General features: G+C 44.6%; 1 protein-coding gene across 6 annotated transcripts in view; it reads right to left on the reverse strand.

Annotated features, from left to right (window-relative positions):
* Positions 1 to 3,002: 3,002 nt before the first annotated feature.
* Positions 3,003 to 23,053, reverse strand: part of LOC118675455 (IQCJ-SCHIP1 readthrough transcript protein) — a 511,967-nt gene continuing 491,916 nt past the window's right edge. For 5 of the 6 annotated variants that reach the window (XM_036348276.1, XM_036348277.1, XM_036348278.1 and 2 more), the window contains 5 exons: positions 14,503 to 14,620; positions 12,136 to 12,333; positions 11,130 to 11,253; positions 8,278 to 8,371; positions 3,600 to 3,651 (listed from right to left, as the gene is read on the reverse strand). In XM_036348276.1, coding sequence (XP_036204169.1) covers positions 3,600 to 3,651; positions 8,278 to 8,371; positions 11,130 to 11,253; positions 12,136 to 12,333; positions 14,503 to 14,620 — 586 coding nt within the window. Of the gene's footprint in view, positions 3,652 to 8,277; positions 8,372 to 11,129; positions 11,254 to 12,135; positions 12,334 to 14,502; positions 14,621 to 23,053 lie in introns of all 6 variants that reach the window. The other variant, XM_036348275.1, reaches the window with a different exon arrangement.

Genomic DNA, 23,053 nt, shown 5'->3' on the forward strand with positions numbered 1-23,053 from the left:
TCCTGGTGGGGAATATGGTTGAGGAAGAGTGAAAAGGGAAGAAATATAGCCAGGGTAGGGCTTGCTAGTGAGCAAAAAGACATAATCATATGAAACAAAGTTTTAATTTTTATTTTACATATTTATACATAAAACTTTCAAGGAACCCTCTGAATCCAACAGAATGTTAATAGCACATCTAAAAATGAACTTCAGGTAGTCAACATTCACAAAATGTTGAAAACTGATTCAAATATACATATTACGGAGAGCTACAACTTCACTACGAGGCAGGCATGGATTTTTGACTTGTATAGCACCGTCATTTACAGTTCTTTAAAACTACAGTGAAGAATGAAAGTAGTCAATGGTAAAATACTGCTTCAACTGAAAATCTCTAAACAAATAAAAATAAAAACTACCCTTTTGGATTTTGTGATGGTGTAAGCACTGTACATTTCTGTAACAATATTTTATTAAAATGCCTGATATTTAGTGGCACAGTAAAAAAAATTAAAATAAATTAAGAAGCAAAGGCCAGGAAACTGCCCTGCTTGAATGTTGTGGCGTGAGGTGGTCGGCTTATCTAGAGAGAGTATTGGGCTCAGGAGTCGAGAAAAGCGGAGGGAAGGTGAGGCTTCTCTGAAGCTCGTGGGCTCTCCTGTGAGAGAGAGGTTTTCCTTTCGGAGGAGGCTGGACGTGTTGCCCTTGGGCTCCTCCGCCAGCCCGGGAGGAGTGGCGTGGGAGACCGAGGGCACGCTACCACATTCCAGACAAAAATCTGGGGAAGATCCACAAAGCTGCTGGCCCAGGCAACATATGGAAAGTGAAAAATTTTCTTGTTCAGGTGAAGTGGCTTGAATGATAGAGACAAGAAGAACAGGGCTGCTCTACATCCGGCCTGCGCCGATGGCCATCTGGGAATGGCTACTCTCCCTCCTAGCAGACAGAAAATGCCTGTTGCACCCCTGTAACAATGAAAACAGAACAGCTCTGATTAAGGCCATACGATGCCAGGAAGAGGCCTGGGCAACTATTCTGTTAGACCATGGTGCTGGTCCAAATGCAGTGGGCATCGACGGCAACACTGCTCTCCACTGTGCTGCCACTGGTCAAAATACAGCAATAGTAGAAGAGCTGCTTTCACACAAGGCAAATATGGAAGAAAGACACGAGGATGACCTCGGACCACTTTCACTTAAGGAGTTTAAAGGAAAGCAAAGAGCAAATTTCCTTTAGATTCTAAAGGAAAGCAAAGAGCAAATGGTGGAACTTTTATTAAATAGAGGCACAAAAATCGATCAGATGGAAAGCAAAGACCAGCTAACTTAGAATGAAGAAGACCTAAAAAGTGTGCTGAAAGTATCAATCTTGGTCTACAGGAATCTATCCAAGTATCAAGAAAAACAAATTCAAGGACAGCGGATGAGAGTTCTGGAGACTAAGAAGCAGAACAGGTGAAGTGGCTTGAATGACAGAGATAAGAAGAAAAAGACTGCTCTAGGTCTGGCTTGCGCCGATGGCCATCTGGGAGTGGCCACTCTCCCTCCTAGCCGACAGAAAATGCCTGTTCACAAAACTGCCGGCCTGGGCAACGTATGGAGAGTGAAGAATTGTCTTGTCCAGGTGAAGTGGCTTGAATGATAGAGACAAGAAGAACAGGGCTGCTCTACATCCGGCCTGCGCCGATGGCCATCTGGGAATGGCTACTCTCCCTCCTAGCAGACAGAAAATGCCTGTTGCACCCCTGTAACAATGAAAACAGAACAGCTCTGATTAAGGCCATACGATGCCAGGAAGAGGCCTGGGCAACTATTCTGTTAGACCATGGTGCTGGTCCAAATGCAGTGGGCATCGACGGCAACACTGCTCTCCACTGTGCTGCCACTGGTCAAAATACAGCAATAGTAGAAGAGCTGCTTTCACACAAGGCAAATATGGAAGAAAGACACAAGGATGACCTCGGACCACTTTCACTTATTCTAAAGGAAAGCAAAGAGCAAATGGTGGAATTTTTATTAAATAGAGGCACAAAAGTCGATCAGATGGGAAGCAAAGACCAACTAACTTAGAATGAAGAAGATCTAAAAAGTGTGCTGAAAGTAGCAATCTTGGTCTACAGGAATCTATCCAAGTATCAGGAAAAACAAATTCAAGGACAGCAAATGAGAGTTCTGGAGACTAAGGAGCAGAACAGGCTGCACAAAACTCCAGCTTGTGGACGCTGTTTCTGGGCTTTCAGCAAACCTGGAATTAATCAACTCCTGGCCTACATCAGATGATGAAGACTTCAAGATGAAGTGCTCTCTTGTGAAATTGATTTTCCTTCTCTGAATTTAATTTTGTGTGCCACCTACTCTTCAATTTTAGTAGGGGTCTGCCTATCATTATGTTTTTAAGGGAAAACTTGTCTTTTCTATTGTGTGATTCCTTTTATATGAAATTTCCAGAATAAGCGAATCCATAGAGACAGAAATCAGACAAGTGGCTGACAGTGACTGTGGGTGGGCATGGGGAATGACCATTTCATGGGTATGTGGTCGCCTTTTGGGGTGATGAAATGTTTTGGAACTAGATAGAAGTGATCATCACACAACATTGTAAATGTATCAAATGCTACTGGATTTTTCAATTTAGAACAGTTTTTACATTTGGTGAACTTTACTAAAAAAAAAAGAATACTTCCATAATAACAATCAATCAATCCAATGAAGATCATGGTACACATTTTAAAATAATCCAATGGGCTCATTCAAAACCTGCCTTCTGGTGAAAGGTTCCATTGCTGGCTTGAGACTTTCTTGTTTCTTGAGGTGGGCCCGTGTTGTTGCTGCTTTCCCTCTTGGGACTGCTTTCCCTGTGTCTCATAGATTTGGGGTTGTGTTCTTATTTTACTTGTCTTGAGGTATCTTTTTTTAAAAAAAATGTTTTTATTGATTTTAGAGAGAGAGGAAGGAGAGGAAGAAAGAGAGAGAGAGAGAAACATCAATATGAGAGAGAAACGTCGATTGGCTGCCTCTTGCACGCCTCCTACTGGGGATTGAGCCCACAACCCGGGCATGTGCCCTGACCCGGAATTGAACTGGACGGCACTCAACTAACTGAGCCACACCAGCCAGGGATCAAGGTATCTTTTGATTTCTTCCTTGGTCTCATTGTTAGCCCATTCACTGTTTGGTAGCGTGTTATTTAGCCTCCATGTGTTTGTGTGTTTTTCAGGTGTTTTTTTTAACATTGATTTCTACTTTCATGCCATTGTGGCTGGGGGTGGGGTGGGAGATGTGTGGAATGATTTAAATCTTTTTAAGTTCATTTAAGCTTGTCTTGTGGCTTAATATGTGGTCTGTCCTAGAGGGTGTTCCATGTGAGTTGAGGGGAACGTGTGCCCTGCAGTTTTGGGGTGTAATGCTCTGAAAATGTCAATTAAATTCATCTGGTAAAATGTGGGAAAAAAAAGAAAGAAAAAGAAGCAAAGGCCAATCACTGGACATGAAGCTTCAGACATTATCAATGACTAACACTGATGTTTGTTTGTTTCTGCGCCACCTTGCACAACAGCATTTTTACAACCACAGAAGCAAAAAGACGTCTAGCTTGTCCTCTGATGGGATGGCTCCTCTTCACTTCGCAGGCATTTTCTCTGCCATGTGCTTTTGCTGACTTTCGGCATGTCTGCAAAATTAATAAATCAACTGGTTAGTGTGAAGGGGGAAGATCCAAGCTGCTGTCCAATCAACAACTAAAACATCCTCCAAACTGAGGTTCAGTTACTCATAGTGAAATCATGAAATAGATCTTAATTCAAATGGATTTTCCCTCTTCAGTTTTCTATGCACAAGTTCTTTTATTTAATGAGCCATTGGATTAACCTCAGACCCGTTAAAGTGCTGTGTTTAAAAATGAGGAGAGATAAGTCTCTGGGATCATTTATTCAACAAATGTGCCCGGCACGGCTGCTGACGTGAGGGGTTTGGTGGTGAGTAGACAACGAGGTCTTTGTTCTCACGGAGTGAATATTCCAAAGGAGAGAGACAAGAAAGGAACAAGTAGCAAACAAGGAGTGAGCAGACAGAAAATAAGTGCTAAGCAGAGAGTCAAAACAAGGGGGGGGGGGCGCGCGGGTGACAGAAAGTAACTTCGTGACTACTTTATCTGAACACGTGCACACAGATACACGCATTGGCAAGGCTCCTGACAGGAATCGGAAGCCAGCAATCTAACGCCATTCTTACAAAGCTAATGTCTTCCTAGCAAATGGTAGGCTTTTGTAGATGTCAAGAATGTCCATGTTTGTATACTTTTTCCCCCTCAAATAGTCCAAAGGGCATGATCGTGTCAGTGAGGGTAGGGGTAGGATGGGGTGAATCTTCTTATTCATCCAGGCCTACTAAGGCCTTTGAGCACAAAGTGTGGTCCACCCGGCATGTGGTCGGTGGAGACGGTGGGAGGAATGACTAAGCTGCTTCTATCACTTACATGGGCGCTAATTAACCGTCTTCTCAGAGAATGGTGGTGTCTGAAGGCTGCAAAAGACACGTGTTTTGAAGAAAGATAAGGATATTAGGAAATTGTAAATTTGGCAAGAGAAAAGCATCTCGGGGTGTGGCTCCCAGCTGTACCCAAAGGATCGGGCAGTTTTGTGTGCTGCCCTCATCTGGGCGGCCAATGACGTCAAGTTTAACTCGCTGTTCTATGCAGAATGTCTCATATCTATGGTACAGAAACCACAAATACGTTCAGAAACAGGGAAGTCACAATAGAGTCCTTGCCACAGTCAACAGCCCACAAATAATTGGTGATATTCATTTAAGAATAAAGAAACTCAAGAAAAAGATACACTCTTTCCCTAAAAAAAAAAAAAAAAAAAAAAAAAAAAAAAAAAAAATGCTCTTTAACAGACCAACTCATGGCCCTAATTCTATGTATAAAAGAATCTTGATCATATTCATAAAGTAGCTCCTGGGCCCCCCTTCACAAATTCAGTTCAAGAAATATTTTGATGCACAGTGAGCTAAGATTCCACTATTGCTAACTGAATTCTAGTTCTTATGGCAGTTTTAAAATATGTATCTATGAGTGCATGTGCACACACACATAAGTAAGGGTTTTTTTCTGAGAAAGAAGAAAAGAACAGATAGAATATTGCTTTGGGAAATATTTAAAACTGGGTATTATTTACAAGGTTGAAAACAGATATACCATACAACCCAACAATTCCACTTATGAATACTTCCCCAAGGAAAATGAGAACACTAATTCAATGAACACCCATATGTTCATTGCAGCATTATTTACAACAGCCAAGATATGGAAGCAACCTAGGTGTCCATCAATAGATGAATGGATAAGGATGTGGCACACACACACATACACACACACACCACAGAAATATTATGCAGCAATAAAAAAGAATAAAATCTTGCCATCTGTGACAACATGGATGGATCTAGAGCAGTGATGACGAACCTATGACACGCGTGTCAGAGGTGACATGTGAACTCATTTTTTTGGTTGATTTTTCTTTGTTAAATGGCATTTAAACATATAAAATAAATATCAAAAATATAAGTCTTTGTTTTACTATGGTTGCAAATATAAAAAAATTTCTATATGTGACACGGCACCAGAGTTAAGTTAGGGTTTTTCAAAATGCTGACACGCCGAGCTCAAAAGGTTCGCCATCACTGATAGAGGCCATTAGGCTACGTGAAATAAGCCAGACAGAGAAATACAAACACCATATGGTCTCACTTATATGTAGAATCTAAAAACAAAACAAATAAATAAAACAAAAATAGATGCATAGAAACAGAGACCAAAGAGATGATTACCAAAAGGGATGGGTTAGGTGGATGGGTGAAAAGGGGAAGGGGAATATAGTCAATAATATTGTGATAAGTTTGCACAGTGACAAATGATTACTAGAATTAGTGGAGTGATCACATTGTAAGGTATAAAAATGTCGAATCACTATACTGTACAGAAACTAATATAACCAATATAAGATTGTATAACAACTATGCTTAATAATAATAATAAGTTTTAAAAATGGTGTATTTCATTAACATCTTAAACAAAGGAGGGAAAAGAGTTTCAGTCCATACAATTAAAAGGTACTCATCAGTTATTTATAGGAAAGCCCTAAAGGACTCCTTTTTATCAACAATCGTTATTGAGGACCTACTATGTACCTGGCAGTCCTTGTCCTCAGCTATGGGGATGCGGTAATGAATGAGAATGGCACCATCTCTGCTTTCAGGGGGTTTACAGTCAGGCAGGGACAGACAGCAGACGATGTAGCACGGATGATTAGGCTACACATGGGAGTGTCCTACCCCAGTCTCGGGGAGCCAGGGAGCACGTCTCCAAAGAGGCTTCATGCAAACCAGTCGTCCTCATTCGGCTGTGCACTGAAATCATCTGGGGAGCTCTAAAACCTCCTAATGCCCAGGCCACGCCACATGATAATTAAATCAGGATCGCTGGGGGTCAGACCCAGGCATCCACACTTTATAACGGTCCCTGGGGTTCCAGTGTGCAGCCAAATCTGAAAGCCCCACAGCCAAGCTCTTCGCCAGTTCAGACCTGGCTGCAAAGCTCTGGGACTGCTACCGTGAGGGGTGTTCAAGTACCCTCCTTTTCCCCCATAAGCAAAGTTAAAACCCACCAGTCGGGAATGGACATAAAAACTTCTCCCTACTGACTCCAATTTAAAGGATGCCTCCAACACCTTTAAATTAGCGACTGCTCTTCTTTTAACCCCCTGGTTTTGCCTGCCCTGCTTCCCAGGATCGCACCATCTGAAAGTAGACACAAACACCACACTGCAATCCCAGTAACTTAACCCATTGAGAGAAGAGGAGCCTCTCAATGTCCTCCTTGCAACGAGTGAGGTCAATGCTGCTTTGAGGGGCAGAGAAAAGCCTCTGCTCCCACAGGCAGATCATAAATTTATCAAAGACTTCACATATTTTTCAAAGATGCAGGTCCCGGGTGTATATTTCAATAGTGGTTTCCCATAATCTTAATACATGCATGCAAACTTCTTAGATTGACAAAAAGGGCTGTATCTTATAGCTATTGGTGCAGTGCCTGAATACATCTGTAGATGGCAATAATATTACTGAGTGTTATTGCAATTTGAGTGTTATTTCAGATGCAGGCAAATATGCTAAGAAGGTACGGGAAGGCCTTCTGGTTTTTTTGGTTTTTGTTTTTGTCTTTTTGTTAGGGATGAGGCAGTATAATATTCAAAGCATACAAAACAGCATGCTGCCCCTGGATAGGTCTTAAAAAAAAAAAAAAAGCCTAAACAGAGTTCCATGGCATTTATTTTGCCACCCAAACTATCTTTATAACATCTGAAAAATATTTTTCCCAGTGTCCCACACCGAGAAGGGGTCCTCAGGAGCAATTTCACCACATACGTTTTCAAGCTCCTTTAGGATGGTGGTGGGTCACGTGGCCAATGCCTGATGTTATTGTGACAAGCAGTGTTCTTTCTTTGCTCAGAGAGCCTTCTGCTCTCTGAATACCATTTCAGGGATTAATAGTAACCGTTGCCTCCTGGCTTAAAGACTTCAGATAAACTGTCTAGAAAAAGGTGCCTAAGCAAATGTGAGATACCAGGAATGCTTGCAGTATTTTGTGTACTTTCTACACTTCTGGTGACGAGCTTTTCTACAAGGAAAACTAACAAATGCAAGACCTTGGCCAGCATTAGCCTTGTTTCCTTGTCCCCTGGGGAAGGAGGCACTCGTTACCGCTTCACAGAGAGGCGCTTGGAGCCAGGCCCGGCTAGAGACTCAAGTCTTAGCGTCTCCCACCCGGTGAGAGCAATCTGGTGGCACTGGTACTGTGGAAAGATGCCAGTGCCCCTGCCTTCTGGGCATAGCAGATGCGATCAAGAGTCAGGTCACAAACCAGCAAGTGCCATTTTGTGGCACCCACCCTGTGGCGGCTCATCCACTGGAAACTCGCCAGCCTGGAAGGGCTTAGAGCCTACTCCCCGGGGCCACGCAGTCTTCCTGGGCCAGAACCGCTGACCGACCTGGGTGCGCTCTATGACGGTCCAGTGCCCTGGCGCCTATCACACCGGGAGGACGGCTGTGACAAGCAATGCATTTGGAAAGGAGCAGCTTTGGCCACTTCCCCTCCATCTTACCAGCTGACACCAGCAGGGATTAGGTGAGGAACCCATGGGAGGGAGGGAGGGAGAGAGTTCTCCAGAGCTTGCTCTTGCCCTAACTCTTTAACTTCAGACCAGGGCTTCTCTAGAAAGGGCGAAAGATCACCAACCTGGTCAAGTCTTCAATGTCCACCAGCATGGCGTCCTGTTCCGTGTGCAGCTCATCTCGGATGAGCAGCAGCTGGACCAGCTCTTCATTCAAGCCTGGGGCAGAGAGAAGAGAGCACTTAAAAACAGGCAGGACTGTATCCAAGTAAGACTGCATCCAGGTCAGAATGGGTAACTATTTCTGGGCACATGTGTCACAGATCTATCATCTATCTATCTATCTATCTATCTATCTATCTATCTACTATCTATCTACCTATCTATCATCTATCTATATCATTTCTGTTAAAATTTAGAATTTTTATATGAGCTTCTCATAAGCTCAGGGGAAGCCATCAATTTGAGAACATGACTAATCTGCATAATTATAAGAGTGTTGGAAGGAAAGGAGTAAAGTACAAAGGATTTCCAAATACATTAACATTAGAGTGTGAAAAATTGTTCACTATTAGGGAAATAGCTTGTTAGTAAAAGTGGCGTTTAGTTTGAAAAACAAAAAATAAAAATGTGAGCAAAAATGTCTGGGGTTTATTAAGTTTCCCACTGCACCTGCCACACTGAGAGTCGGAGGGGCCGCCGGGCCTGACTCAGGTGCCTCAGGGATGCTCCGGGCTTCCCACGGCCCAGGAAGGAGCAGCCCCGTGTGCAGGTTGCTCTGGGGAAAGTATTAGCTCAAGCCATCAGAAAGCCAGGGTGTAAGGCCTGAGGAAATCAGCCCCGAAGTCTCTGGACAACAGGTGCCAAGGGAAATATTCCTCAGGGCTTATGCTGGGGAAAAAAATGCAAGGACACATTTCTCATCTTCCTGAAATCAGTGAATGGGTCAATCTGGCTTCTGCCTCTGAAGGGGATGAACAAGCAAGGGCTCTCTCTTGCGTTTTCCCCTCAGTTCAGCTAAGAATCAAAGCTTGTGAGTCTGGACACATGGACACAAGGGGAGAACACCCGTTTAGCGAGAGCCCTGGGCCCGGAAACCAAAGAAAGGAAGTGGGTACTCAGCCAGGTCCCCCTGGGAAATGCTTTTAGAGATCCTGACTTCAAATGATGCATTTGTCTGCCTTTAGTTCAGACTAGTTTCCAATTTTAAAAAGAAAGGGAGGGAAAGAACCATACAAAGAGGCCTGACACATCATCAGCCCCTGAAAAGGATGAGATGGCAACTTATTAGTATTTAAAAATCCAAGGAAGATGCTTCAGTCGTAAAATAGCACTTGACAGAGTAACACTCCCAGTAATTTACTCAACTAAATTAAAATGCAGAATTTTTAGAAATCCACCGAATCTATGGTTTCTTAATTAAAATGTGAAACTCTTTCTCTCAATTTTATTTTATTAAAAATATTTTTACGATTAAAAATTTTTTATGTTGACATTATTGCTGACTCCCCCATCACCCCCTTTGCCCACCCTCACTTCCCTCAGCCTCCACCCCCCTCTATTAGCCTCCCTCTCCCTTGGCCATCACCACACTATTGTCCCTGTCCATGGGGCATGCATATATGTTCTTTACTAATCCCTTCGCCTGCTTTATCCAGCCACCCCGCCGCCCTCCCCTCTGGCTCCTGCCAGCCTGTGCCATGTATCTATTATCCATGCTTCCAGTTCCATTTGTTCATTAGATTCCACATATTAGTGAGATCAATGGTATTTGTCTTTCTCTGACTGGCTTATTTTGCAGATGAAAGAATTCTTTATCTCTTCTTGATTTTAAAACAATACTGAATATATTAACTTGACACTGAAGATGTCCAATTCTAATTTTTCCAATGTGTTCTTGGGGTAGGCTTTTATGCTGGTACCCAGTATAGTGCCTGCATCGTGCATAGGAATTTTTTCCCCATATGAAGTTTTTAACTTTTTATTATGGGAAATTCCAAACTGATACAAAAGCAAAGAGCATAGTTTAAGAATGCCCCATGCATCCATCTAGCTTCAACTAGCCAATCTTGACGCAGCTCTCTCCCTTTCTCCTAGTGGACTATTTTAAAGCAAATTCCAAACATCATATTATTTCATCTATTGATGCTTCAGTATATATTTCTAAAAAATTATGGGGCTCTTTTTAAAAAAAATGACCACAACCACAATATCTTCATCATATCTGAATAAAAAAATATTTAATAAAACATTTAGTCAGTGTTCAATTTCCCCACTTAGCTCCTAAAAATGCTTTTTATAGTTAGTTTGTCTGAATGCATTTGGTTGGCATATCTCTTAGGTGGCTTTATCTGTAAGTGCCACCATATGTTCCAGAGGATTTGTGAGCCCATCTGGCCTAACCACTCTGCCCAGGTGGGCATGCTCTCTCCTTCATCGGGCCAAGCAACGGACCTTCTCTGCACCTCTAATCAGTGCGAGCGAGTGCTACTCACTCACTACCCCTCCCACTGCAGTTATTCTAGGGGAAACAGGCCCACATTTCATCACCCTGTAATTTTGACATATTGGTCCTATCTGCTATCACCACCTGGAGCACCACAAATAAGTCGAGTTTCATTTGATGACCCAAAATGAATGTATGTAACAGTAAAGTTGAGGATATCATTGTATAACAAATGACCTGTAACTACTAAATTGTATTCTAGAAACAGGTGTTGCAAGCCAGATGCTTGCCAAGTGCTTGCTATTTAAAATAAATAATAAGGACCTAACCTTGAAAAATTCTTAAAGTTTCTGAATATTTCTAAGGAGAGGGAGAGAGAGAGAGAGAGAGAGAGAGAGAGAACGAACTTGCAGGCACACACACAGGAGGAGCCCAATGAAATGCTGTACAAAGGGTCTAAATTGAGGAAGTGGTGCTGTCCCATTGCATTTCCCACTTATTACTCCATTTTCAAGCACACCTGACACTTACTTTCTATCTGAGAATGGAGATCATTGACTATGACTTGTAGCTGCCCAATAGTCATGTCCCTCAGGTCAGCGGGCTTCAAACTCCTCTTCATCAAGCATTCGCTTATATGAGGCATGTGTGGCAGCTGCGGAGACAGAGGGATGGGATGGACGTGTGAACAGAGCAGCAAGTACACTGAACCCAAGACCCAGTTTCCCCCATAAAGACCGCCCCTCTCATTCACCCACCTTCAAGTTCTGGGCTTAAAAGCTTTCCCAGTCTAACTTTCTCAACGCGAGGCCCTACGTACTACAATGTCTGGAACACTATCAGCATCAAAATGCTACCCTACTCAAACCAAAAGCTTTCAGACTGGCTCTTACACAGGCTGTGACAACCGTGAGTCCATTATTCTATACATAAATGAATTACCGGTGAGCTCAAATAATATCGATGACATGGATGAAATTAATAATATCAGCTATGTATTAATTCATAGCACGCCACAAGCACTGTGCTATGTGCTCTGACACGGGTGTTATTGTTTATACCCATTTTATAGATGAGAAAGCTGAGAGTTATGTAACCTGACCAGAGCCCCACAGTAGGGCAGTGGCAGAGACAGATTTAAACTCCAAAGTGCCGGGCTCTTATCCACTATGCTACACTGTCTTTGTTGGAAGGTGGGACTGAGAGCATAGCAGTAGTGAGTCTGCCACAACCAATAGGTTCTTAAACTGAAATTGCTTTAAAGGAATTTAAATAGTCCCATGACAGCTAATATTGTCCCTAACAAACAAAGTAGACCTGAATCAAGAACAAAGTTTACTTTTGTGAAATCTGCTGCTTATGTATCTTTCAGTGATGCAGCAGAAAGGAAAAGGAAACAAACATTTCTCAATGACAGTATTTCTTACAAACTGCCTCGGAGAAACCCAAGTTTGCATAACTCAGGCAAAGGAGCGGGACAGTGCCAACCCTTTGCAGCCACCAGGAACTCGCTTGCATTTCAGTGTCTGCTACTTACTAGGTCAGCGACGGGAGACTTTTTCCTGTTCTGTTTTTCCACTTCTACTTGCATTTTGGCCATGGGCTTGGCCATGGCGAGGGCCATTTTAGCTTCAGCTTGCAATTTCTTTTGCCTGGTGAGGAAATCCATATCATCTAGGGATTCAGATTCCTCTTCAGTAGTGTCTCTATCAGAATAGGAAGAGCTCTGTTTGCTCTGCGAAGGGAAAAAGAGCAGCCCTGAGCTTTGCATGCCAGGTAGCATCTGGGGAGAGGGGCCAGAGCATCCCCGAGCCCTCCCGAGACTCCCCTCCATCCACTCAGCTCGCTGCACAATGTTATCTGTACCAGTCTCAACTAAAAAGGTAGTTTATTGCCTCAGTGTCAATACCAGACTGTGATTTTTAGCATAAAGAGTAGCAGAATCCTATCTAATAAAAGAGTAATATGTGAATTAACCGCCACACCCTCACTCCATCACTCTGTCACAAAGATGGCGGTGGCCACGGAGCTGGAGCCAGCAGGAGGCTTGGTTGCCCTGGTGGCGATGGAGGAAGCCAAGCTTCCCGCCTGCCCTGGCTGGCCCTGAGCTCTGCTCAAGGCTACAAAGTTTCAATTATAGAAGATAAATAAATCCCAGATACCTGCTTCCAGCCCGCTGCTGTGGCCAGCCTGAAAACAGCCATCAGCCCCTCACCCAGGCTGGCCAGGCACCCCAGTGGGACCCCTCCCCCCGAAGGGGCTGTGGCCAGCCTGCAAACAGCCATCAGCCCCTCACCCAGAGTAGCCAGGCACCCTAGTGGGGACCTCCACCCTGAAGGGGGTGTGACCAACTGCAAACAGCCATCAGCCCCTCACCCAGGCTGGCTAGGCACCCCATTGGGGACCCCCACCCTGAAGGGGGTGTGACCAGCCTGCAAACAGCCATCAGCCTCTCAGCCAGGCTGGCCAGGCACCCCAGAGGGACCCCCACCCTGATCCGGGACACTCTTCAGGGCAAACCAGCTGGCCCCCATCCATGCACCAGGCCTCTATCCTATATAATAAAAGGGTAATATGCAAATTGACCCTAACAGCAGAACGACTGGGAATGACTGGTCATTATGACACACACTGACCACCAGGGGGCAGACACACAATGCAGGAGCTGCCCCCTGGTGGTCAGTGCACTCCCACAGGGGGAGCTCTGCTCAGCCACAAGCCAGGCTGATGGCTGCCAGCACAGTGGTGGTGGCGGGAGCCTCTCCCATCTCCTCAGCAGCGCTAAGGATGTCCGACTGCAGCTTAGGCCTGCTCCCCACTGGCAAGTGGACATCCCCCGAGGGCTGCTGGGCTGCCAGAGGGATGTCTGTCTGCCAGCTTAGGCTCAATCCCTGGGGGAGTGGGCCTAAGCCAGCAGGTGGACATCCTCCGAGGGGTCCCAGACTGTGAGAGGGCACAGGCCGGGCTGAGGGACCCCCCACTAAAGTGCACAAATTTTTGTGCACTGGGCCTCTAGTAAATAAATAATAGGAGAAACAGATTTATGACACACTTGAGACATTTCTTTGATTTGGTCTCAAAAGACACAACAACGTATTTAACCCAGAGCTAAGGCAGTGTGTTGCTCTCTGGAGTGGACAGGACCTCAGGCACCCAGTGACCAACATGGGTTCCTTGGTAAGAAAACACGATTGGTTGGTGAGAAAAGAGATGAGCAGACCTCACTGAGTGGTAAGAATTCCGGCAACAGGCTCCCATGATCAGAAGGCAGTCTGTTATAGCATGTGGGCAAGGAATGAGTAAGAAATACTATACGCACGTCATCCTGCTGGTTTCCCTGAACATCACCTCTGTGCATGAGCTTTCCCCTGAGCCCTGCCGCCCATCCTTTTAAAACGTGTCCTACTGCTGGTCTGTACTCATATATTTCTACACCCAGTAGGGAAGGATTGGTGTGTAGCATATGGTCCTTAAAAATTTTTTAGGACACATGCAATTTCTCTTATGGTCTAATATAAAAGTAGTTGCTAACTTTAACAGAGCTTATGTAGCACTGCTGTGTCACAGGTTTGGGTTTCCAATCATTGTCACATCTTAGGACAGGGGTGGGCAAACTTTTTGACTCGAGGGCCACAGTGGGTTCTTAAACTGGACCGGAGGGTGGAACAAAAGCATGGATGGAGTGTTTGTGTGAACTAATATAAATTCAAAGTAAACATCATTACATAAAAGGGTACGGTCTTTTTTTTTTTTTTAGTTTTATTCATTTCAAATGGGCCGGATCCGGCCCGTGGGCCATAGTTTGCCCACGGCTGTCTTAGGAGCACGCCACGTCAGGAAATGCAAAGAGGCTGCATGGCCAGCAAAGCACACCCACTGAGCGTCGGCGGCAGCTTTGACTCACCATGGGCGACAAGGGGGTGTCCAGGCTGGTTTCCGTCTTGCTGTCATCCGCATCGCTGTCCTTGTCACTGCCGCTGTCGTTGACAAAGCAGATCTGCAGGTTCATCCCACTCTGCAGGCTGGGCAGAAGCAGACAGGACACCAATCCACTCAGCTATTTGCGATCTGGGCGCACCCAATAGAACTGTCTGGCTTTGCTAATAAAAAGCAGTTTTATGTATTCTTCACATGGAGAAGTGGGTGACCAATATGACTCCTAATTCATCAGCAGTAACATACCAGAGGATACTAATGATCACTTGATAACTTGGTAAGTGATAACATCACAACTTTTACTAATGTTGTATTACTTTTTTCCACACTCATTTCCCATTAGGTGAAAAATAATTTAGGCCACATATTTTGCCCCCAGCACAATGTCAAACACACAGTTGGTGCCCAATAAAAATGTGTGAGTCACTGAGTTTATATTCCTGTCGACGATGGGGGGTCCTCGGCCAAATGAAGCCGCATGGTGTCGTCTAGTGTCCCGTCCCCTGGGGACGGTCCAAGGACGCTCTCCGAGCCAGCACCCCGGCCACAGTTCTCTGAAGACTCCTTTCTCCCTCAAACAGACAGAATAGGGTCAACTGAAGGAAAGTTTTAGTTAAGGCAGTTGCCAAAGGCCAACCAAGGGAGCTCACTTCTGTCATTAAGAAAAACACACACCGCAGTTCCCCCAGAGGCCAATGGGGGAAAAGGAGGACCTATGTAATACTTTTAGCAATAAAGATTTAAAAAACAAAAACAAAAAACCTCACCCACCACGGTTCACCCTAGAGCAGCGGTTCTCAACCTTCCTGATGCCGCGACCCTTTAATACAGTTCCTCATGTTGTGGTGACCCCCAACCATAAAATTATTCTTGTTGCTACTTCATAACTGTAATGTTGCTACTGTTATGAATCGTAATGTAGATATCTGATATGCAGGATGTATTTTCATTGTTACAAATTGAACATAATTAAAGCATAGTGATTAATCACAAAAACAATATGTAATTATATATGTGTTTTCTGATGGTCTTAGGCGACCCCTGTGAAAGGGTCGTTCGACCCCCAAAGGGGTTGCGACCCACAGGTTTAGAACAGCTGGCCTAGAGGAATGCAAGGAAACCCCCAACCCAGGTAGAAGCACAACTGTGACCCAGTGGGCTCTGCAGCCGCCTGCCTTGTGCACTCACTGCCGTAGGGGGAGCTTTTGGGAGCTCCTGAGGCTCCAGGCGTGATGGTGCTGGAGGTGGGGTCACAGAGGGTCACCCAGCTGTGGGTCTGCTGTCCACCAGGCCAGACAGGGAATCCAGTCCTTTGTCCTAACCTCTCTCAAAGTGGAACACATTTCACTGCTGTCTGGTGATGGGGAGTTTTTAAAGAAGTAATTTTCTTAGCATCCCTAGTAGCCAGGACTGTGTGTAAGAGAAGAGAAAGAAAAGGCAAACGGGGGCCCCTGGGTTGCCAGGATCTCAGGCTTGTCTAAACCAGCATCACTGCTTCACAGGGACAAGGCAAAGAACCACTGGCCTGATGGACATTTGTATTTGATTTTTAAAAAATTCCAATGGGTAGGGATGCTTAGTACAAACTGCTCAGATGACTCTATAAAGCGCTTCTTTGAAAATGGTACAGGATCCAGAAAAAGAAATCTACTGGTTTAACTCAGCACCACCCTTGTTGTGTGTATATACTGCCACCTATTGTTCGCTGCCATCATTAGTGAAAGTCCCAGCTTATTTCCCCAGTAGGCGGGGTCTGTTCCCTCCCTGCCCTCATGTGCTGCAAGGAGAGCCAGGCCCAGGGCTGGGCCCAGGAGCCGGCAGGTGCTGTGTGATCAGCTCAGGGTGCTTGGGTTCTGTTGGACTTGGGTTCTGATTCCTCACTTCTATGCCTAGGCAGATTACTCTATGACCCTCGGTTTCCTCATCTGTAAAATGGGGTGAGTAAGTCAGTGTTTTGTAGGAAGAATGAAAAGAGTTAGGTGAGAGCCGGGCACAAGGCAGGTGCTCTGTGCATGTTAACTACCCTCCTTTCTGTTCTGTCTGAAAGCCCAGAGGAACACAGAATTTTAAAAGTGGGGTGACTTTGCAAAGGGCCCTCTAAAGTCTCGTACTACAACACCTCGCCTGGTCACAGCATTTCCCTTATGGACACTCAGCTCTGTTAGGCAGCTGCACTTCTATGGGCCTGGAATTTGTCTCCTTTAACTTTCTTCTAGAAAATTTTTTTTTTCTGGAGAAAATCTGATATGTACAGGTTACCCTTGGATCCCATATAAATTAAGTTTTAAAATTTATTGTCTGTAGTTGGTAAAAAACAAACAAAACACACACCCAAATATCAACCCGTTTTTAATAATAAAACCCAAGACGTATGGATTGGAAGATAATGGGAAATAAAATTGCAAATTAAAAACAAACATTTAAAAATAAAAAGGCATTTTAAATTAAACCTAATGAGAATCTAAGATTAGGTAACACTTTCTATTTATTGAATAGCTAAAGTTTTTAAAAGAAGCAGCTGGCCACGGGATACACAGATTATAACAATATAAAATAACCCAGGATACAATTACAAAATAATATTGAAAACATCTAAAGATATATATTCTGAAGAAAAGTTGATTGTAAATTCTATTGTTCTGCCCCCAAACTGAACTTTGTGCTAGGATCAACTCAGTCCTAAATCAACCATCCCACACCGCATTTCTAACTCAAGAAAGGCACGGGGAAGGGGGAGGGGGAGGGGAAAGGATTTAGCAGTCAGAGCAAAATGAAAAAGCACCTCAGGTAGAAATTCAGAAAATCGCCTTAGTCCCACATTATCTCCGTGGGAAACCGAACAGAGCTTCTTACAGGGTGAGACTTATAATTCCTCATAGCGGTAATCACCAGGAATGTTCCTCTCAGGAAAAGGAAATTATGTGACATAACAGCTAATGGTTCAGAGGGGATTTTTGTAAAGATGTCTTAAAACGGACTCAAGTTTCAAAAAGGATTTGTTTGCCTTTAGCCTTTAAGCAGGTTTTAAGATGAAGGTGGTTTGGAGGAAATTCACCCACAGTCCCAAGCAGCGGCCTGGCTGTGGGTGAGCAGGGCCACCCGGTGCTGCTGAAGGCCTCTGTGTCCAGGGTCAAGTTAGATAACCCGTCCTGGCCCCTGCTGGCCTGGTCTCCATCCCTCACACTGCAGGGCATCCATCCAGCCTCACTCACAACCAGGCTACACAGTCTTCAAAATCCAAGCTTCGAGGGGTCTAACCTGTCGATCTCCCAAGCACAGCCTGCGGTGGGAACAAAACACACCGCTCATCCTGTTAATTAGGGATCTGATTTAAGGTATCCACGCCAAGGCTGCTTGATGTTTCGAGTGGCATTTGGCAGAGCATTGCCTGCAAGGGCTGCCTGACTTCTGCCTCGCTTGTGGATTTTCCTCCTGAAGGGTCTGCGTCCTGGTTCTCCCAGAAACCTCTTCTCCTTATGCACCACGAGGCAACGGAAAGCCACACTGCTGACCAGAGCTGCTGACAGGCAGCCGAGAGCATCTGGAGAGAGGGTGTTCTGGACGGGGAATGCTCTCAAAGGCGAAGAGATAAAGACTGTGCGCAGAAGTGGCTTTCCGAGCGACCGTGCCTATTGGCCGGGAGCGCGAAGGCATTTATTTAGTGGAGAGGATGTTCAGCACCCACGTCTGCTTGCCATTTCCAGAGAGGAAGATGGCTACTTGGAAAACGCTTGTGCTGACTTCCAACCACTGCTACCAGGGATATTACAAAAATATGCACAAAACTGAGAGGGTGGTAGAGATGAGAAGAGAATGCTTCAAAAACTTTGCCAGTGGTCACTGGAATAAAGATGACACCTTTTCCTCAAAATGCAAAGACAAGACTGATTTATTTCCTGCGACAAACAATGCAATGGTCCTAAAGTTTGCTGAATGGTGAGTCGGGCCTCAGTCCCTGCCCTTGGGTGTGGTGATTGGGACTGGGCGTCTGCAGGCAGCTCTGAACCCCAGAACTATTTGGTGCTTTCTGATTTTAGAAATAGGAATCTCCCAGGACCAGCATGGCCACCAGCATTTTCATATATTTAAAATTCGTTGGCTTTACCCCCTACACCACCCCTTTGTTAACTGGACAACCAACCACCTGTGGATTACAGACAAGGTAACACCTACTCAGAGAAGTCAAACTACCTGCCCTGGAACCGTGACAGCACAGAGTTCAATCAGCAGCTGTCGCAACTGAGCCTGGGGACACATGACAGAGCTCAGCTAAGAGCAGTAGAGGCACCTCACCAACCCACAGTCTCCGCAGACATACGAGCTGCTCAGCTGACCTATACAGGCTCCCAAGCCGAAACCAATGCTTGCTGTTGTAAGCCACTGATGTGGGTGGTTTATTACACACCATCACTGTGGCAACAGATAACTGGTACAAGGTCACAAAGCAAGAGACTACAGGCTGGATCTCTGGTTTTGGAATCCAATGTCCTTTCCTCCATACTACACTTGACCTTAGGTTTGGATTTATTAGATCCTGACTGTGATGGCCATATAATTTTAAAGGGCAGATACCTCCTGTAGTTGCTAATACTTTTAAGGCAATTGTACAGTTTCCTTAAGAACAGAGTGAGAGGGAACTTCCCATGTGCCTATGGATCTCAAACATGCCTTGCTCATTATCTGTCCACAACCAGAGTGACTAAGAACCACGGGCCCTGCTGTGCCATTCATTACTCAATATCCTCAACTGGTTTGTGGATGGGCAGTTAAAATATATTATTTCCATTTAGTTTAATGGATCTCTGATGCATTATTCAAAGACTTTACCCATAATGAATAATCACCCATATTATTATAATACCCTATCTTTCTCTCTTTGATGAGAATTTCAAAAGGGAAGGCACATAAAATGTAGGTTGTAATTACCCAAGGGTAGCTGTAAACACATTTCATTTTTTTAAAAATATATTTTATTGTTTTTTTTACAGAGAAGAAGGGAGAGGGATAGAAAGCCAGAAACATCGATGAGAGAGATCGATCAGCTGCCTCCTGCACGCCCCCCAGTGGGGATGTGCCTGCAACCAAGGTACATGCCCTTGACCGGAATCGAACCTGGGACCCCTGAGTCTGCAGGCCGACGCTCTATCCACTGAGCCAAACCGGTTCGGCAACACATTTCATTTTTCTAAGGATTTGTGAAGAAAGAACGTGAGAACAATTGAGCTCTGGACAAGTTCTGGATGTACCACGTGTGATGGTATCTTTGTGGACTGTGCTGAAGTGGGTTGATAAATTATAAAATATTTTTCCCATCCCCCAAACCCTGCATCTTCCTCTTCTTTTCTCTACTGACTGTTCCATGTTGATTTTTTATCATTACAGTAATAGACATACCTACTACTATTTCTTTAAAAAGAGCAAAGATTTTGCTTCCTGACATTTGTTATTGTCAAAATACAGTATTTCTTATTTTACTTTAGTGGGATTGTGTGAACTTTCTTTGCTACAGACTGTGTGATGCATAAGATGATACTCTGACTTTTAGAAAAGGAATGGTACTCATATAACCGGTGAGAATATTGCTGGTCCAACACATACCATCTCACACAAAAGGCCTGCCAGTGATTTTTTATAACTATGTTAGAGAGAAAGGGGTGTTTAACTGTTCATCCACTCATTCATTTGATGATCAGGTAATGACAGCTCTGCAAGCGCCATGATGCCAATAGCATAGCATAGCTGCTGTCCCTTTTGCCCAGGGCACACATACACTTCCTAGTTTGCTCCAGTCCCACCCATGGCCTTTTATCTAGGCTACTCGACTCATTTATATTTATTGCTGGCCCCTGAAGGCATTTTATAGTTCACGACCCCTATAGTAAGTGCATGTACAGTAGTAGTTGAACAATAGAAACTAGGTCTTTTAACAGGTACTGGTGGTTGGATCATTACATCATGACGTACAACTGCAAGTGTGGAATATACAGGGCATTGGAAGAGGACTGAAAACAAACAAAAAACCAAACCCTATCTATATATATAAAAGCCTAATATGCTAAGTGTCCGACCATTTGTTCGTTGTCGCTATGACATGCACTGACCACCAGGGGGCAGACTCTCTGACTGGTAGATTAGCTTGCTGCTGGGGTCTGGCCAATGGATGGGGACTTGGAGAGACTGGGTGGACATGCCCTGGAGCCCTCCTGCGGTCCCTCCCTGCCCCGATTGTGCACGGGTGGGGTCCCTCAGCTTGGTCTGCGCCCTCTTGCAATCTGGGACCCTGTGGGGGATGTCGGAGAGCCAGTTTCAGCCCGATCCCCACAGGCCAGGCTGAGGGACCCCACTGGTACACAAATCCGTGTACCGGGCCAGTTTCACTCGATTCCCGCAGGCCAAGACTAGGGCCTCTAGTCTTATTTATGAGAAAAAAACATACTTTAGTAACCTGGAATGCATTAATAAGTTGTTAACCAAGAAGAGTGAGCAAGCAGGAAAGTGCAGAAGAAAGGAGGGCTTGGTGAAGGGGGTTGGAGGGGTTAAATGCAGGGGAGGGATGGAAAGCCGACCCTCCAGCAGTTATGAGCCCAGAGATATGAAGGGTAGTTTCAAACCATGTGCTAAAGAGGACTGGGGGGAAGGGGAACGTTTCCCTCTTTGTGGCCTGTCCTGACCCACACCTTACAGGGCTCAGGCTTCCTCAGCAGAAGCTGAGAGCAGCTGCAAAGGTGCGGACATGTGAAAGGCCCTCTCTGGGTGTCCCTGGCTTTTCTGGTGGAGCACCCGCCCCTAACCTGTTCTCCAGAGAACTATAAATACCGCATTTCTCAGGCAGCTGCGGGACCTGATTCCACACCAGTGTCTGGTGCCTTCACTAATGACCACTTCCACGTAATTGAATTTGGAATTACAGGATCTTAATGCTAGGAAAATGCATTTCACCACAACTGTTCTTTAGCATTGGCTGAAGACGCAGAACGAGGCTTCTCCTAGGCACTAAATGTGGTCTTCTCTCATCCTAATGAAAGCCTAATGACTCCTAAGCAATCTGCATTCGAAATAAAAAGAGTGACCATTTTTGAGCATCTACTGTGTGCTAGGTATTTTATAGTTACCTCTGATCCTCAGACATACATAAAGTAAGTATTCTGACCTCCATTTTACATACAAGAAAACTAAGGCCCAGAGGTTAAATTATACAGGGTCACTTTAAGAAGAATAGAATAAATTCATGAATGGAAGAAAAAACGAGAAGATGAAACAATTAAGCAAAATGAAAATGAAACAAAAAACTGAAACCAACTCCAATGTCTAAGAGATGAATTAAGTATATTTTGATGAAATCTATGAAATCTATATGATAGTAGAAAGTTGTGAATATGGGCAAATGTTCATGATATATTGAAAAACAGCCTAAACAGTAGGTATAGTAGGATTTCAACCTTGTAAACAAAAATATGGAGATATATGCACCAAAAAGTAAATATACCTAGGCATTTTTTGGTCGGAGTAATTGAACTGACTTTATGTTTTTCTCTTTTGAGTGCTTCTGAGTTGCCATGTGGGCATTTCGCAGGAATTAAAAAAGGAAAAGGAGAAAAAATGGGCGAGTTGATTAGCGCTTATGTGTTGGAGAAAAGGTGAGTGGGATTAAATGTTTGACAGCTGGGAGAGGATGGTAGGGAGTCTGACTCAGACAGTGCCTTTGCAGGGACCATGACTCACAGATGAGTCAGGCTGGGATTTTGTTTTCAACAGTGTGCTGGGTGGTAGGAGATCATCTTGGAGGAAGGATGGGCTCTTTGATTTAACCAGTCTCAATCCCATTCTCTCCTTGGACCCGCAGTAGATAACAGCTTCTAGAGCAGCAGTTCTCAACCTGTGGGTCGCGACCCCTTTGGGGGTCGAATGACCCTTTCACAGGGGTCGCCTAAGACCATCGGAAAACACATATATAATTACATATTGTTTTTGTGATTAATCACTATGCTTTAATTATGTTCAATTTGTAACAATGAAATTGGGGGTCACCACAACATGAGGAACTGTATTAAAGGGTCGCGGCATTAGGAAGGTTCAGAACCACTGCCCTAGAACAATCGACATGCATTGAGCCGTCTGTATTGTGAAAGCCAGCCTGCCTATTTATCCCGCTCAGCCCAGACCCGGACAGAGTTTAAACTTGTATCTTCCCGACCTGCTGCTGACTTTCAGCTGCTCCCCCCTTCCAGACCTGGGTAACATTCGTGTGGTCGGAGCAACATTATGGCAGCTGGAGAGTCAGCGCCTGGATTTCGTGAAAATGGCCAAGTCTCTTAATCTGGTGAATGCTGAATCACTGCCTGCCTTCACCACTTTTTATGTTCACGTTTAAGAAAGTGTTGGGGCTGCCATTTAGGCTTTGTTGCACAGTAAGCTTTATCTCATAGGCGTTCTCTTTCATGATTTAATTCATGGTCATTCGGATTCTATGCAGTCATGGCACAGAATGCAGTAGATGTGCTGAACCGGCTGGGCTCTGT

This window comes from Myotis myotis, unplaced genomic scaffold, assembly GCF_014108235.1.
Source record: "Myotis myotis isolate mMyoMyo1 unplaced genomic scaffold, mMyoMyo1.p scaffold_m19_p_2, whole genome shotgun sequence".
Lineage (NCBI taxonomy): Eukaryota > Metazoa > Chordata > Mammalia > Chiroptera > Vespertilionidae > Myotis > Myotis myotis.